Here is a 15,557-nt window from a genome sequence, read left to right on the forward strand (position 1 = left end):
AGTCCCTCCCTTTAGCCTTTTGCCTGTGTTTTGTGTTGCCTCCTGCGAGACGTTTAGTAGAGCAGTGCTCTACTGGTGTTATTAATCGTGGTGTTTGTTTAAAGTTTCTCTGCTGCCTAGTGAGTTGTTTCACTAACGGATTTCAGTTGTGTTAATAAACCTTATGTTTGTCTTCCTATCTAACTCCTTGGTCTCTGGGCTCGTTTATGTTACGTCCGCTGCCGCCTAGCAGAGCCGGGCCGTAACAGCTAATTTTTCACTAGAGATTAGTGTATGAATAACACAGTATAGAGTAACATCAACTCCCATCAGAGTTCTTTGAACCCCCAGTGTTAATTTCAAATAACACAATTCAGTGTTAAAAATCAGCGGGATTTTACTCAAATAGAGTTAATTTATCACTAGGATAGAGTAAATAATATGACACTACTAGTAGTGTTAAGTTGATTTAACACTATGCGGTGTTACTCAGTGTTAAATTTTTACTCTATTTAGAGTTAAATTTACTCTAAAATTTTAACACTATAGAAAGAGTTGATTTAACACCAATTCTGAATGGCACCAAATAGACTCGGAAACAGTGTTAAATTTAACTCTTTAAGTGTTAGTTTGACACTGCAAATTTTACTGTGTACATTTAAGCTATATAGTTCCCTCTGTGATAACTCTGCTATGAATGCCTCTTATTAACTTTTATGCTTTTACAACCCACTATGAGCAAACACTCAGCAACAGTGGGAAGGAAAAACTCCCTTCTTGAAGGAAAAAACCTCTGGTAGAACCAGGAAATCTGTCTAAACTAGTTGGGGGTTAGAGCAACAGATGCAAGTCTTCAGATCATTTGCAGTGTGACTGTCTTTGTGCACACTTTAACCTGATTCAGTTTTCTTATTTGTCAAAATGCACCATGGGTAAAAACAACAAAACAAAATAGTAATGAAGGAGAATCCTCAGCAAAGATGAATTAAACAAGTTTTATTTTGATCAAATTTTACTTTAAGTAAAACACATCTTTATTTGATGACATTGAAGTCATCAAATAAAGACAGTTTTGATGGAGCTCCTGACCCAGCCCAAGCTCTCTATGAAGACGAGGAAAAACTCCCCAGGGGGCCAGATCGATGGGAAGAAACCTCGGGAAAGCCCATTCAAAGAGAGATCCCCTTTCCTGGGATGGCTGGGGGGGTTACAGGAACTCCAAAAAAGCTAAATTTTTATTTATTTTCTTTTTAAGATTGACCCACTCTATCTATTCCTGTCCAACAGAAAAAAGAAAGGAAGTTACTACAATGTATCACACTTGCATGATAAGGTGTGAATTGTGTGTTTGTGTGTGTTATCTTAGCCAGGGGTGAAGCTGGAGCTCCTCCAGTGTTGGGCGCTTCTCCGGGGCTAAAGCTAAACATGCGTCCAAGAAATTCCGGCATTCTTGAAAGAAAGAAAAGATCAAAAAGATGAAGATGATAGTTCTAGTGATCCAAGGCAGCAGTGAATCTGGAAGTGTGAAGTTTTCTTACCTGTGGACAGACGCTTTTTGATGCTCAGTTGCTTTGTGAGGAACCTCGCGGTACTAAAGTATCGTGCATGAAGCGCTTCATACAACACCACTCCCATTTGCCACACCGTGGTGGGTCCACACCTGTAGCAGCTCCTAATGTACCACTCGGGAGGGATGTGAAGAGGAGTGCCTAACAAACAGACACAATTACAATTTCTTCTAAAACAAAAGACACAAATTGTTACATCTGTGAAAAGCAAGAGCAGAATATGTTACCATAGAAGATGCGATACAGAGATCGCTGTTTAACAAAGCAGCTCAGTCCAAAGTCAATGATGCGAACTCGAGGCACATCTGAGCCGGTCTCAATCAGAATGTTTTGTCCCTTGATGTCCCGATGAAAGATGTGTTTCTCCTCAAGTTCCTTTACAGCATCAACTAGTTGCTTCAGAATGACCTGGAAAAGATGAAAAACACAATAATGAGTTAATGCTTTTCTGCCTTGATTGAATGCTGTACAGTCTAAGGCTCTCCCAGTCAACTTACCTTGGCCGTGTCCTCTGTTAAAGTTCTTCCATTTTCTGCTTTGTATTTTTGCAGGTCCACAGCGGGGACAGGTCTCTCCAGCACCAGGATCAGCTCTTTGCCAAGGTCGAACCACTCCAGCAAGGACACAGGTGCTGATATTCCCACTGACCCTTCTGCTTCACCTGCAAGTTTAAGCATAATGGCCACTTCCACCGAGAGCATCTTCCCATTTTCATCCTGAAATATTACAACAAAGTGGATGATGAGGAACGCCGCATTCAATCCAGTAATGTGAAACTAATTCAAGTGTTGGACGCTTACCGCCACTTTGCAGTAGACTTTATTTTTGGGAATGTGTTTGATGGCAACCTAGAAGACACAGAGCATTGGTGAGCATTTCCTCAGTATGACATAATGAAAGGTGGAAACACAGCAGACGTCTCAGTTTACGATATTATCCATTATCTGCGTCACTGCCTGTGTTACTACCATCATCTGAACACTTACTGGAAAACGATCTTCTATCCGGTAGCCAGCAAACACTGCTCCGCAGCCTCCTTCTCCGAGCTGGTGCTCCTCCACATATCTGGCTTGGAATTCACCTGAACAGACAAAACAGCAAATCTGGTTTTATTACAGCTGTGACACAAATTACTCTCCTCTGTAGCCTAAATGTTCCTTCTGCCCTTCCCCTGAATATAAAACCCAAGCTGCTTGCTACTTACGTTTTTGGTCTGCCACTGATTTTTTGCCCTGGTCCACATTCCTTTTTTTTTTCTTGAGTGGCTCTCTGTTGTCTCCCGCGGCCTTTCTTTTGCCATTTTTTGCGCACTCCTGTTTGTTGTTCAAGTCTGGAGATGTGGAAAACACCAAAAGCACATCAGCTCACTGGATGATAGACACAAACACTAAACACCAATATCTTAAACCTAGCAACCACACTTAATCTACCCCCTTATTCAACTAATTAGCCTACCTTTACCAGAGTCCAACGAGAAGGATGCTTGCTCCTCGTCACCGCTCATATGGTCGAGAAGTTTAGCCTTCTTTGCTTTCTTTGTTGTGCCCTCTTCATCTTGCACAACCTTGCGCTTCACACCTTTGACCACATCTGAGCTGGTGGAAGGACCAGCCTGCTCAGCGACCCTCCTCCTTTTTATTGGGGTCTTCTTTTCAGGACTGGCCTTTCTTTTAGCAGTCCTGCTCTTACAATCTATAAACGACAACAACACAGTGGTGAAAAAGAGTCCCCGACATCAGGACTGGAAGCAGTTTGATGGCAAAGAATTTGAAATTGCTTTTGCTTAAATTATCACAAGTTTATTCTTGGGATAAAAAAAACTGACCAGTGCGAATTGATACTAGGTTCACTAAGTCTTAGATCTTGATGACACTTGTTGGTCTGTTTTTACTGTTGAGTCCAAGAATAAACTTATTACATTATTTTACCAAAAGACCGGTAACCTTTCTTTGATTAGACATCTTGTATTAAAGCTATTTTCAATCAAACATATGATTCAAATACTCTAAAAATGATTCACACGGTGTCAACATTTCTAGGATTTGGATTTTACCAGGATTTTATTTTATTATTTTACTTACCTTGATCTCCTGAATCTTTCTTATCAGCTGGAGTGGTCATTTTTCTTGTTTCCTTTTTCATTGTAATTTTGGAGAACTTTTAAAATCGAAAATGTAAACCGTAATGAGTTAAGATTGAGTTAATATTCCTTCAAATGTGCACCTTTCAAATCCTTGACTTTTCTAACTGAATTCTGTAAGTGAGCTTTATAAGTAAACTCTGGAAACTACGGCAACACAACATAGAATCTTGCCTTTCAGTGACTTCACTGACTGCCAGCAGTTCAAAGTAGTTTACAGAAAAACACTCTGGCAAACAAAGCCATAATATTTCATATAATTCAATCATTTCATATCAGTTAAACAGTTTCTTTCATTATCGTTCATCGTTTGTATAAAGACCTCATGTATGGATGACAGTATGAAGATTTGTGGTTGACCACACACTAATACAGGGAGTGCAGAATTATTAGGCAAGTTGTATTTTTGAGGAATAATTTTATTATTGAACAACAACCATGTTCTCAATGAACCCAAAAAACTCATTAATATCAAAGCTGAATGTTTTTGGAAGTAGTTTTTAGTTTGTTTTTAGTTTGAGCTATTTTAGGGGGATATCTGTGTGTGCAGGTGACTATTACTGTGCATAATTATTAGGCAACGTAACAAAAAACAAATATATACCCATTTCAATCATTTATTTTTACCAGTGAAACCAATATAACATCTCCACATTCACAAATATACATTTCTGACATTCAAAAACAAAACAAAAACAAATCAGCGACCAATATAGCCACCTTTCTTTGCAAGGACACTCAAAAGCCTGCCATCCATGGATTCTGTCAGTGTTTTGATCTGTTCACCATCAACATTGCGTGCAGCAGCAACCACAGCCTCCCAGACACTGTTCAGAGAGGTGTACTGTTTTCCCTCCTTGTAAATCTCACATTTGATGATGGACCACAGGTTCTCAATGGGGTTCAGATCAGGTGAACAAGGTGGCCATGTCATTAGTTTTTCTTCTTTTATACCCTTTCTTGCCAGCCACGCTGTGGAGTACTTGGACGCGTGTGATGGAGCATTGTCCTGCATGAAAATCACGTTTTTCTTGAAGGATGCAGACTTCTTCCTGTACCACTGCTTGAAGAAGGTGTCTTCCAGAAACTGGCAGTAGGACTGGGAGTTGAGCTTGACTCCATCCTCAACCCGAAAAGGCCCCACAAGCTCATCTTTGATGATATCAACCCAAACCAGTACTCCACCTCCACCTTGCTGGCGTCTGAGTCGGACTGGAGCTCTCTGCCCTTTACCAATCCAGCCACGGGCCCATCCATGTGGCCCATCAAGACTCACTCTCATTTCATCAGTCCATAAAACCTTAGAAAAACCAGTCTTGAGATATTTCTTGGCCCAGTCTTGACGTTTCAGCTTGTGTGTCTTGTTCAGTGGTGGTCGTCTTTCAGCCTTTCTTACCTTGGCCATGTCTCTGAGTATTGCACACCTTGTGCTTTTGGGCACTCCAGTGATGTTGCAGCTCTGAAATATGGCCAAACTGGTGGCAAGTGGCATCTTGGCAGCTGCACGCTTGACTTTTCTCAGTTCATGGGCAGTTATTTTGCGCCTTGGTTTTTCCACACGCTTCTTGCGACCCTGTTGACTATTTTGAATACATACAGTGTAAGAAATAACAATGCAAGGCTGTTTTACCGGTATTTATGGGACTGGTTTAATATTCACATTTTCTGTTTACAGTAGTTCAATGAAGAGCACTGACTATAAGAAATTACTGTCTACAGGAAGCATGCTGCTTAAAGCAAAACTGGGAGGTGTGCAGAAATTTGCTAGAGTATCTGAGCCAAGCCTTAAGGAATTTTGATTGCCGGTAAGAAACCAACATGGTATAAAAAAGGTGTTCAATGTGCTTTAAGTTCTTTTTGTTATTTAGTCTCTTCAAACTGCATTTTATGATTAATTGAAAATGATCTACGTTTTGGAATCATCTTAGCTACGAATGTATATTTAGTGGAAAAACTGTATAATGTGAGTGTAACTCCTAATCTACCACTTATCAAGCATGTTACTGGTGCTTAATAATTTAGTTTTTATTTGTTTGAGTCACTTTTGAAAAAGCTAAGCAGAAGTTATTTGGAGACGACAGTGACTGCCGTTGGTTGAAAAGAGAGGTAAAAAAAACTTCAGTGGTGTTGCACACCATTTTATATTATTTTTTAAAGTCATTATTCAATACGTTGTTATTGTTAACCCTTTAAAGCGTCAGAGCTGCACGCTCCGTTTTGTGTAACTATTTTTAAATCCCTGTAGAACCTGAACCGTGTAAGCTAGTGCAATAATTTTTTTTGCATATGAAACCAGAGGAGTTGTACTTACATCTGATGCCATCAGCTTGTCCTCGGTCACGTTTTCCTTCCACATAAAGCTTTGCAAAAACTGCATAAAAAGCGCTTGCAGGAACAAAAACATAATATTCCAGAAACACGCTTTGCCGATCCGATCAGCTGTTCGTAACACTTCCCACAGTGAAACAGACGTCAGCACGAATTATAGCATGTCCGCCATTTCCTGCCCAAAACCGGAAGTGACATCATTTTCGTGGAAAATGTAGTTTTTTACTTATAGGCCTTAAAAGCTTATACTGGTGTTTTTATAAGTCACGTTTGACTTTTCTGAATAGTTTCTGCTTAGAACTCGAATTGCACTGCTGGAAATAGTTTATTTTGATGCACCTGCTGTTTTCTTTGCGAATTTGCATCATAGGATTGTTTTTTCGTTTTTCCTGCAGTATATAAAAATTGGTGTATCTCCAAAATAAAACTATGAAGACACTCAAAATAAATTTCCTGTTGTTGTAAACTATTTTTTGCAACTTTTTTGTATTTAAAGTTTTGAGGGATAAACCTCTTAAATTTCTCCAAGTAGAAATGTATGTAAAAAACAAAACAAAAACGATTTTCTATTTTTTTGTAGTTTATTGCACTTTTTTGCAATTAATGTAGTTACTATGGACTTAATGCATACATATTATTAAAATATGGGCTATAACAGTTGTATAGCAACTTGAAATGCTCCCACAAATGGCACTACAACATGTAAAAAAATAACATAAGCTCTGGCGGACTTGGTTCTATAGTAGGTCGTAAGGGTTAAATAAATATCGTCAAATAATCGAGAGCTCAATTTCAGTGAAAATAATCATGATTATCATTTTTGCCATAATCGAGCAGCCCTAATGTCATGTAATCTTTTTGTTTACTCAAACTTGTGTGCTTGTTTCCAGCATTTGCAAAGTTTGGTGTGCCAGCTGTAACAAAAGGAGTGAAAGTTTTTGATAGTTCAGGGACTGAGTTGGATGATGATATATTTGAGGATATAGTAACAGATCCCTCAACTGGGGTATTAACCATCAAATATGAAAAAGGTTTGTTTGAGTGATGTGTGTTTCACTGGATGTCATTTTTTTAATATCATTATTACATTGTTTATTAAAAAGAGTTTATAAAATGTGTCTATAGAGGGACCATGTAAACTCATTTGTTTTGCTCCTGTTTTTGAGGTCTGGAAACAGCTGCTGCAGAAGTGTCTCCTGAGCAGTCCCAGTTATCATCGCCACATTCATCAGATTCACAGGATATGGTCATCCTTTCAGACAGCCCTTTGAGGAAACATCAGAAGCTGGATGCAGAAGTTAAGCAAGTAAGAGTTAGCAGATTTCCACATTCTTCTAACAGTGTCATTTTTGTTTGTAGTTTAAGTGCTCTGAACTGCAGTGGTTATATCAACATGTAGAATGTTTTTTTTTATTGTGTTTTCCAGTTGGTGGAATCGATTCTCACCAGCAAACCTGGTGGAGAACGTATAATAAATGAATACAATCGGACCAAGTCCCTGGTGGATGAAACCAGAAGAAAAACATACTGGTCAACATACTTGACAGAAAAAAATGGGTAATCTATTTCTGGCCCTGTGATTTTACTATCATTTTCAAATTATTTTAAATGTCTATGAATTCCAGGGAAGCTGACTAGTTCTTTTCCTTTTGATCTTGCAGTACATCACCACCACGACAGGTAAAAGAAATGTATGCCAGAGGAATTGTAACCTTTTTCTCTTACCTCAGTGGCCTGTACTCCAAAAATGGCTATGTAGGTAGCCCATAGTAATAACTGATACAACCAAAATCACGTTTAAACATTTTAAATCCGGGCAGCACGGTGGCACGGTGGTTAGCACTGTTGCCGCACAGCAAGAAGGTCCTGAGTTCAATTCCAACACCAGGCCAGGGTCTTTCTGTGTGGATTTTGCATGTTCTCCCCGTGTTTGCGTGGGTTCCCTCCGGGTACTCCGGCTTCCTCCCACCGTCCAAAGACATGCAGCTTATGGGGATAGGTTAATCGGATAATCCAAATTGTCACTAGGTGTGAATGTGTGAATGAATGTGAGTGCGAATGGTTGTCTGTCCCTGTGTGTTGGCCCTGCGACAGACTGGCGACCTGTCCAGGGTGTACCCTGCCTCTCGCCCTATGACAGCTGGGATAGGCTCCAGCGCCCCCCGCGACCCTGAAAAGGATAAGCGGAAGCGAATGGATGGATGGACATTTTAAATCCTGCTAAAATGTATGTTCTTATCAACTCTTCATTGTTACATAACTTATTTTGTTTATTCATTTATCAGTGTCTGTACATGTCACTCTCCAAGGAACATTATTATGATGGCGAGGGTAGCACTGGGTACTTGGCCTGGAGGATTAAAGCCATACAGAGATGCACTGCTAAAGGGAGGCGATTATCATCTGGAGGTAACATTTATAATTCAGTGGAAATACATAATATAGTTCCACATTGTGGTTCTTTATTAATAATGGTTATTAAATGTTGTTATTAGTTTTGATAAAGCTGTATTTCATATTGTCTAGCACCAGGAGATGGATCATCGAGTGAAGACCAGTGTGGTGGACCAACTGTCAGACGAGAGTTGCAGTTTGTTACAGAGAAGTTACTGAGTGAGGATGAGTGCAAGGAAGCAATCTCTCTGATGAAACATTCAGCTGATGAAGACACAGTCAAGAAGAAGATGAAGTTGACATTTGTTTATCGACACAACATGGTCCTTGGCCTCCTGCTGTCAAGCAACATACTGTCTGTTTTTCCACGTTTCAAAGATATCAAAGGCTTGGTGAATATTTGTCATTACTTTGACAATGTAAACACACTTTAATATTTTGTAGATAGCAGATATAATTCTCTATCCCTGTTACAGATCGAACAGGATTTTGTACTGATGTTTGGTGAGGATGTATCAGGCAGGTTGCTGGAGAGGTGGCCAACAACATTCAAAAGAAAGATTATCCAACAAGGCAGAAAGCTTCCTTCTACCAGTGACCTGGAAGAACTCTTGCTGGCAGCTGACTCACCTGAGGATGTCACTGAAGTTAATTGGTGAGCTGTTGTTTCTTTGATTAGCACATTCATAGCATATATAATGTTTGTCACAGAACAGTTATCCTTTTTGTCTTTTGGATCTACTCAAACATTTTATCAATGCATTGAAATATGTTGTTGATGATGACTCAACTTTATTAAAAACAAATAATTTTTGCAGGCTGGGACAGTGACCTCTCAGTAATTCTATTGCTATTACATCTGATTCCACCATCTGGTCAGGGTCGGAAGAGACCAGGAAAGGTGTCAGCTTCTCAAGCAGAAAGGCGTCTTGTGGTCTTCAAGAAGGTTTGTGTTTCTTTTCTATTTTTATGTTATGAATTACCAGTTTAAGAAACACTTGATTCTTATTGCCTGTCTGTATTTGTCTTTTCAGACTGGAACAAATATCCAAGAGCACCTTGATTCCATCACTACCAGCACTCAACCCTACCTCCTGGCTGTTGGGGTGAAAAAGAATGACATCCACCGGTTCTTCATTATTCTTGACAAGAATGCCATGCCATGCAAGTCTACCTCTTCACTTGGTACTGTTGATGAACTGTTTAAAGCACATTTTGTGTTTGGCACATCTTACAACACTATGCTTCACAACATGTACATGTTCATCCAGACCACAGGTTTTAGAAAATATTTAAATACCAAACACCTTAACTATTTTGACCAGCAGGCTGACACTGATGTTAATCTACAGCCTGATGTGGCAGTTAAAGAAGTTAGCACTACAGGGGAGGTGATGTCAACTAATGTAGAAGAAACACCCACAACATCTGAAAAGGTCAAATAAGAGCACTTTGGATAGGTGTGCCTCTGCTGTTGCACAGCTCAGGGCAGCTGGATTAAGCCAATCTACTGTGAGTAGTTTTGTCTCCTCAATGGAGGAAGTGTTTTTTGAGATTCATACTCAGGCTAAAGATGCAGCCTTACAGAGCGTACCTTTACAGTACACCACAAGTAAAAATAAATATAATAGTAATAAAATAAAGCATTGGGAGTCCTTTAGCCTGGAAAGATTAGCTTTAGGACCAGGAAAGATGGTGACACTTGGAGAGCTGGAAGAAGGTCCAGAATTTGCTTGGAGCTGTGTTGTCTACCAGTTTGTTTTCAGCTAAGTGGATAATAACACACAGTACAGAGTACCGCCCTGACTTTATCATCTGTACAGATGTAGTGTCTGAGATTCTGCTTTTTTGTAAGATCAAAAGTATTGTTGTGAAAGATGACATTGTGTTGCTCTGCGGAAAACTGATGGAAACCCTGTGTTTTGATGACCATCATCATGCATTTAGGGTCAGACTGCATCCCAATATGGTGCTGAAGGTGTTGAACATAAATGAGCTGTGTTGCTTCTTCAAATCAAGTATGGCATTTCAGATTCCTCCCTGTATATTGCCGTTTTATGCCGAACTAAATTCATTGTTTTAAAGTGTTTTATACACTACATGAGATGTTTTTATATTTTGAGCCTGACATAAAAATAAAGCTGTTAAATGTATTATCTAGTTGTGGTTTTTGCTCACTTGTTTTATATGTAAAAGCATTATTAAAAACCAGGTTTTCATGCTGCAAAACAGTGAATTGAGTGTAAAGGTAACACTACAGGAAGAGTTTTAGTAACATTACTTGGTGTAAAATTAATTACAAATTTTACTCTATGAGAGCTAATTTTTCACTAGAGATTAGTGTATGAATAACACAGTATAGAGTAACATGACACTACTAGTAGTGTTAAGTTGATTTAACACTATGCGGTGTTACTCAGTGTTAAATTTTTACTCTATTTAGAGTTAAATTTACTCTAAAATTTTAACACTATAGAAAGAGTTGATTTAACACCAATTCTGAATGGCACCAAATAGACTCGGAAACAGTGTTAAATTTAACTCTTTAAGTGTTAGTTTGACACTGCAAATTTTACTGTGTACATTTAAGCTATATAGTTCCCTCTGTGATAATTCTGCTATGAATGCCTCTTATTAACTTTTATGCTTTTACAACCCACTATGAGCAAACACTCAGCAACAGTGGGAAGGAAAAACTCCCTTCTTGAAGGAAAAAACCTCTGGTAGAACCAGGAAATCTGTCTAAACTAGTTGGGGGTTAGAGCAACAGATGCAAGTCTTCAGATCATTTGCAGTGTGACTGTCTTTGTGCACACTTTAACCTGATTCAGTTTTCTTATTTGTCAAAATGCACCATGGGTAAAAACAAAACAACAAAACAAAACAAAATAGTAATGAAGGAGAATCCTCAGCAAAGATGAATTAAACAAGTTTTATTTTGATCAAATTTTACTTTAAGTAAAACACATCTTTATTTGATGACATTGAAGTCATCAAATAAAGACAGTTTTGATGGAGCTCCTGACCCAGCCCAAGCTCTATGAAGACGAGGAAAAACTCCCCAGGGGGCCAGATCGATGGGAAGAAACCTCGGGAAAGCCCATTCAAAGAGAGATCCCCTTTCCTGGGATGGCTGGGGGGGTTACAGGAACTCCAAAAAAGCTAAATTTTTATTTATTTTCTTTTTAAGATTGACCCACTCTATCTATTCCTGTCCAACAGAAAAAAGAAAGGAAGTTACTACAATGTATCACACTTACATGATAAGGTGTGAATTGTGTGTTTGTGTGTGTTATCTTAGCCAGGGGTGAAGCTGGAGCTCCTCCAGTGTTGGGCGCTTCTCCGGGGCTAAAGCTAAACATGCGTCCAAGAAATTCCGGCATTCTTGAAAGAAAGAAAAGATCAAAAAGATGAAGATGATAGTTCTAGTGATCCAAGGCAGCAGTGAATCTGGAAGTGTGAAGTTTTCTTACCTGTGGACAGACGCTTTTTGATGCTCAGTTGCTTTGTGAGGAACCTCGCGGTACTAAAGTATCGTGCATGAAGCGCTTCATACAACACCACTCCCATTTGCCACACCGTGGTGGGTCCACACCTGTAGCAGCTCCTAATGTACCACTCGGGAGGGATGTGAAGAGGAGTGCCTAACAAACAGACACAATTGCAATTTCTTCTAAAACAAAAGACACAAATTGTTACATCTGTGAAAAGCAAGAGCAGAATATGTTACCATAGAAGATGCGATACAGAGATCGCTGTTTAACAAAGCAGCTCAGTCCAAAGTCAATGATGCGAACTCGAGGCACATCTGAGCCGGTCTCAATCAGAATGTTTTGTCCCTTGATGTCCCGATGAAAGATGTGTTTCTCCTCAAGTTCCTTTACAGCATCAACTAGTTGCTTCAGAATGACCTGGAAAAGATGAAAAACACAATAATGAGTTAATGCTTTTCTGCCTTGATTGAATGCTGTACAGTCTAAGGCTCTTCCAGTCAACTTACCTTGGCCGTGTCCTCTGTTAAAGTTCTTCCATTTTCTGCTTTGTATTTTTGCAGGTCCACAGCGGGGACAGGTCTCTCCAGCACCAGGATCAGCTCTTTGCCAAGGTCGAACCACTCCAGCAAGGACACAGGTGCTGATATTCCCACTGACCCTTCTGCTTCACCTGCAAGTTTAAGCATAATGGCCACTTCCACCGAGAGCATCTTCCCATTTTCATCCTGAAATATTACAACAAAGTGGATGATGAGGAACGCCGCATTCAATCCAGTAATGTGAAACTAATTCAAGTGTTGGACGCTTACCGCCACTTTGCAGTAGACTTTATTTTTGGGAATGTGTTTGATGGCAACCTAGAAGACACAGAGCATTGGTGAGCATTTCCTCAGTATGACATAATGAAAGGTGGAAACACAGCAGACGTCTCAGTTTACGATATTATCCATTATCTGCGTCACTGCCTGTCTTACTACCATCATCTGAACACTTACTGGAAAACGATCTTCTATCCGGTAGCCAGAAAACACTGCTCCGCAGCCTCCTTCTCCGAGCTGGTGCTCCTCCACATATCTGGCTTGGAATTCACCTGAACAGACAAAACAGCAAATCTGGTTTTATTACAGCTGTGACACAAATTACTCTCCTCTGTAGCCTAAATGTTCCTTCTGCCCTTCCCCTGAATATAAAACCCAAGCTGCTTGCTACTTACGTTTTTGGTCTGCCACTGATTTTTTGCCCTGGTCCACATTCCTTTTTTTTTTCTTGGGTGGCTCTCTGTTGTCTCCCGCGGCCTTTCTTTTGCCATTTTTTGCGCACTCCTGTTTGTTGTTCAAGTCTGGAGATGTGGAAAACACCAAAAGCACATCAGCTCACTGGATGATAGACACAAACACTAAACACCAATATCTTAAACCTAGCAACCACACTTAATCTACCCCCTTATTCAACTAATTAGCCTACCTTTACCAGAGTCCAACGAGAAGGATGCTTGCTCCTCGTCACCGCTCATATGGTCGAGAAGTTTAGCCTTCTTTGCTTTCTTTGTTGTGCTCTCTTCATCTTGCACAACCTTGCGCTTCACACCTTTGACCACATCTGAGCTGGTGGAAGGACCAGCCTGCTCAGCGACCCTCCTCCTTTTTATTGGGGTCTTCTTTTCAGGACTGGCCTTTCTTTTAGCAGTCCTGCTCTTACAATCTATAAACGACAACAACACAGTGGTGAAAAAGAGTCCCCGACATCAGGACTGGAAGCAGTTTGATGGCAAAGAATTTGAAATTGCTTTTGCTTAAATTATCACAAGTTTATTCTTGGGATAAAAAAAACTGACCAGTGCGAATTGATACTAGGTTCACTAAGTCTTAGATCTTGATGACACTTGTTGGTCTGTTTTTACTGTTGAGTCCAAGAATAAACTTATTACATTATTTTACCAAAAGACCGGTAACCTTTCTTTGATTAGACATCTTGTATTAAAGCTATTTTCAATCAAACATATGATTCAAATACTCTAAAAATGATTCACACGGTGTCAACATTTCTAGGATTTGGATTTTACCAGGATTTTATTTTATTATTTTACTTACCTTGATCTCCTGAATCTTTCTTATCAGCTGGAGTGGTCATTTTTCTTGTTTCCTTTTTCATTGTAATTTTGGAGAACTTTTAAAATCGAAAATGTAAACCGTAATGAGTTAAGATTGAGTTAATATTCCTTCAAATGTGCACCTTTCAAATGCTTGACTTTTCTAACTGAATTCTGTAAGTGAGCTTTATAAGTAAACTCTGGAAACTACGGCAACACAACATAGAATCTTGCCTTTCAGTGACTTCACTGACTGCCAGCAGTTCAAAGTAGTTTACAGAAAAACACTCTGGCAAACAAAGCCATAATATTTCATATAATTCAATCATTTCATATCAGTTAAACAGTTTCTTTCATTATCGTTCATCGTTTGTATAAAGACCTCATGTATGGATGACAGTATGAAGATTTGTGGTTGACCACACACTAATACAGGGAGTGCAGAATTATTAGGCAAGTTGTATTTTTGAGGAATAATTTTATTATTGAACAACAACCATGTTCTCAATGAACCCAAAAAACTCATTAATATCAAAGCTGAATGTTTTTGGAAGTAGTTTTTAGTTTGAGCTATTTTAGGGGGATAACTGTGTGTGCAGGTGACTATTACTGTGCATAATTATTAGGCAACGTAACAAAAAACAAATAAATACCCATTTCAATTATTTATTTTTACCAGTGAAACCAATATAACATCTCCACATTCACAAATATACATTTCTGACATTCAAAAACAAAACCAAAACAAATCAGCGACCAATATAGCCACCTTTCTTTGCAAGGACACTCAAAAGCCTGCCATCCATGGATTCTGTCAGTGTTTTGATCTGTTCACCATCAACATTGCGTGCAGCAGCAACCACAGCCTCCCAGACACTGTTCAGAGAGGTGTACTGTTTTCCCTCCTTGTAAATCTCACATTTGATGATGGACCACAGGTTCTCAATGGGGTTCAGATCAGGTGAACAAGGAGGCCATGTCATTAGTTTTTCTTCTTTTATACCCTTTCTTGCCAGCCACGCTGTGGAGTACTTGGACGCGTGTGATGGAGCATTGTCCTGCATGAAAATCATGTTTTTCTTGAAGGATGCAGACTTCTTCCTGTACCACTGCTTGAAGAAGGTGTCTTCCAGAAACTGGCAGTAGGACTGGGAGTTGAGCTTGACTCCATCCTCAACCCGAAAAGGCCCCACAAGCTCATCTTTGATGATATCAGCCCAAACCAGTACTCCACCTCCACCTTGCTGGCGTCTGAGTCGGACTGGAGCTCTCTGCCCTTTACCAATCCAGCCACGGGCCCATCCATCTGGCCCATCAAGACTCACTCTCATTTCATCAGTCCATAAAACCTTAGAAAAACCAGTCTTGAGATATTTCTTGGCCCAGTCTTGACGTTTCAGCTTGTGTGTCTTGTTCAGTGGTGGTCGTCTTTCAGCCTTTCTTACCTTGGCCATGTCTCTGAGTATTGCACACCTTGTGCTTTTGGGCACTCCAGTGATGTTGCAGCTCTGAAATATGGCCAAACTGGTGGCAAGTGGCATCTTGGCAGCTGCACGCTTGACTTT

At 39.7% G+C, this 15,557-nt stretch overlaps 3 protein-coding genes across 3 annotated transcripts; 1 reads left to right on the forward strand and 2 right to left on the reverse strand.

Moving 5' to 3' along the window:
- Window positions 1-960: 960 nt before the first annotated feature.
- LOC146689426 (serine/threonine-protein kinase pim-1-like) lies at window positions 961-3,785 on the reverse strand. Its single transcript, XM_085436666.1, has 9 exons — window positions 3,629-3,785; window positions 3,003-3,239; window positions 2,752-2,877; window positions 2,534-2,628; window positions 2,348-2,395; window positions 2,045-2,263; window positions 1,775-1,955; window positions 1,518-1,688; window positions 961-1,428 (listed from the first exon to the last, which is right to left on the reverse strand). The coding sequence occupies exons 1-9, from the start codon at window positions 3,687-3,689 to the stop codon at window positions 1,337-1,339; spliced, it is 1,230 nt and encodes a 409-aa protein (XP_085292792.1). The 5' UTR covers window positions 3,690-3,785; the 3' UTR covers window positions 961-1,336.
- Window positions 3,786-6,981: 3,196 nt separating this feature from the next.
- LOC146689427 (uncharacterized) lies at window positions 6,982-10,556 on the forward strand. Its single transcript, XM_085436673.1, has 8 exons — window positions 6,982-7,321; window positions 7,442-7,572; window positions 7,677-7,770; window positions 8,301-8,424; window positions 8,542-8,801; window positions 8,886-9,064; window positions 9,220-9,355; window positions 9,444-10,556. Exons 1-8 carry the CDS (start codon window positions 7,259-7,261, stop codon window positions 9,852-9,854), a joined length of 1,398 nt encoding a protein of 465 aa, XP_085292799.1. The 5' UTR covers window positions 6,982-7,258; the 3' UTR covers window positions 9,855-10,556.
- Window positions 10,557-11,327: 771 nt separating this feature from the next.
- Window positions 11,328-14,187, reverse strand: LOC146689428 (serine/threonine-protein kinase pim-1-like). Its single transcript, XM_085436667.1, has 9 exons — window positions 13,994-14,187; window positions 13,368-13,604; window positions 13,117-13,242; window positions 12,899-12,993; window positions 12,713-12,760; window positions 12,410-12,628; window positions 12,140-12,320; window positions 11,883-12,053; window positions 11,328-11,793 (listed from the first exon to the last, which is right to left on the reverse strand). Exons 1-9 carry the CDS (start codon window positions 14,052-14,054, stop codon window positions 11,702-11,704), a joined length of 1,230 nt encoding a protein of 409 aa, XP_085292793.1. The 5' UTR covers window positions 14,055-14,187; the 3' UTR covers window positions 11,328-11,701.
- Window positions 14,188-15,557: the final 1,370 nt, after the last annotated feature.

The sequence above is a fragment of the Copadichromis virginalis genome, linkage group LG17 (assembly GCF_057382275.1).
Source record: "Copadichromis virginalis isolate Kocher_CV1m ecotype Utaka linkage group LG17, C_Virginalis_male_GT1.1, whole genome shotgun sequence".
In the NCBI taxonomy this organism is placed as follows: Eukaryota; Metazoa; Chordata; class Actinopteri; order Cichliformes; family Cichlidae; genus Copadichromis; species Copadichromis virginalis.

Coding starts and splice junctions, on each gene's coding strand:
- LOC146689428 (XM_085436667.1), bottom strand. CDS start 14,054: ATGAAAAAGGAAACAAGAAAAATGACCACTCCAGCTGATAAGAAAGAT. Junction 12,761..12,898: donor GGATAGAAGATCGTTTTCCA/GTAAGTGTTCAG, acceptor TGTGTCTTCTAG/GTTGCCATCAAACACATTCC. Junction 12,629..12,712: donor AAGTCTACTGCAAAGTGGCG/GTAAGCGTCCAA, acceptor GTAATATTTCAG/GATGAAAATGGGAAGATGCT.
- LOC146689427 (XM_085436673.1), top strand. CDS start 7,259: ATGGTCATCCTTTCAGACAGCCCTTTGAGGAAACATCAGAAGCTGGAT. Junction 7,322..7,441: donor TGGATGCAGAAGTTAAGCAA/GTAAGAGTTAGC, acceptor TGTGTTTTCCAG/TTGGTGGAATCGATTCTCAC. Junction 8,425..8,541: donor GAGGCGATTATCATCTGGAG/GTAACATTTATA, acceptor CATATTGTCTAG/CACCAGGAGATGGATCATCG.
- LOC146689426 (XM_085436666.1), bottom strand. CDS start 3,689: ATGAAAAAGGAAACAAGAAAAATGACCACTCCAGCTGATAAGAAAGAT. Junction 3,240..3,628: donor GAAAGATTCAGGAGATCAAG/GTAAGTAAAATA, acceptor TGTCGTTTATAG/ATTGTAAGAGCAGGACTGCT. Junction 1,429..1,517: donor CAAAAAGCGTCTGTCCACAG/GTAAGAAAACTT, acceptor CTTTCTTTCAAG/AATGCCGGAATTTCTTGGAC.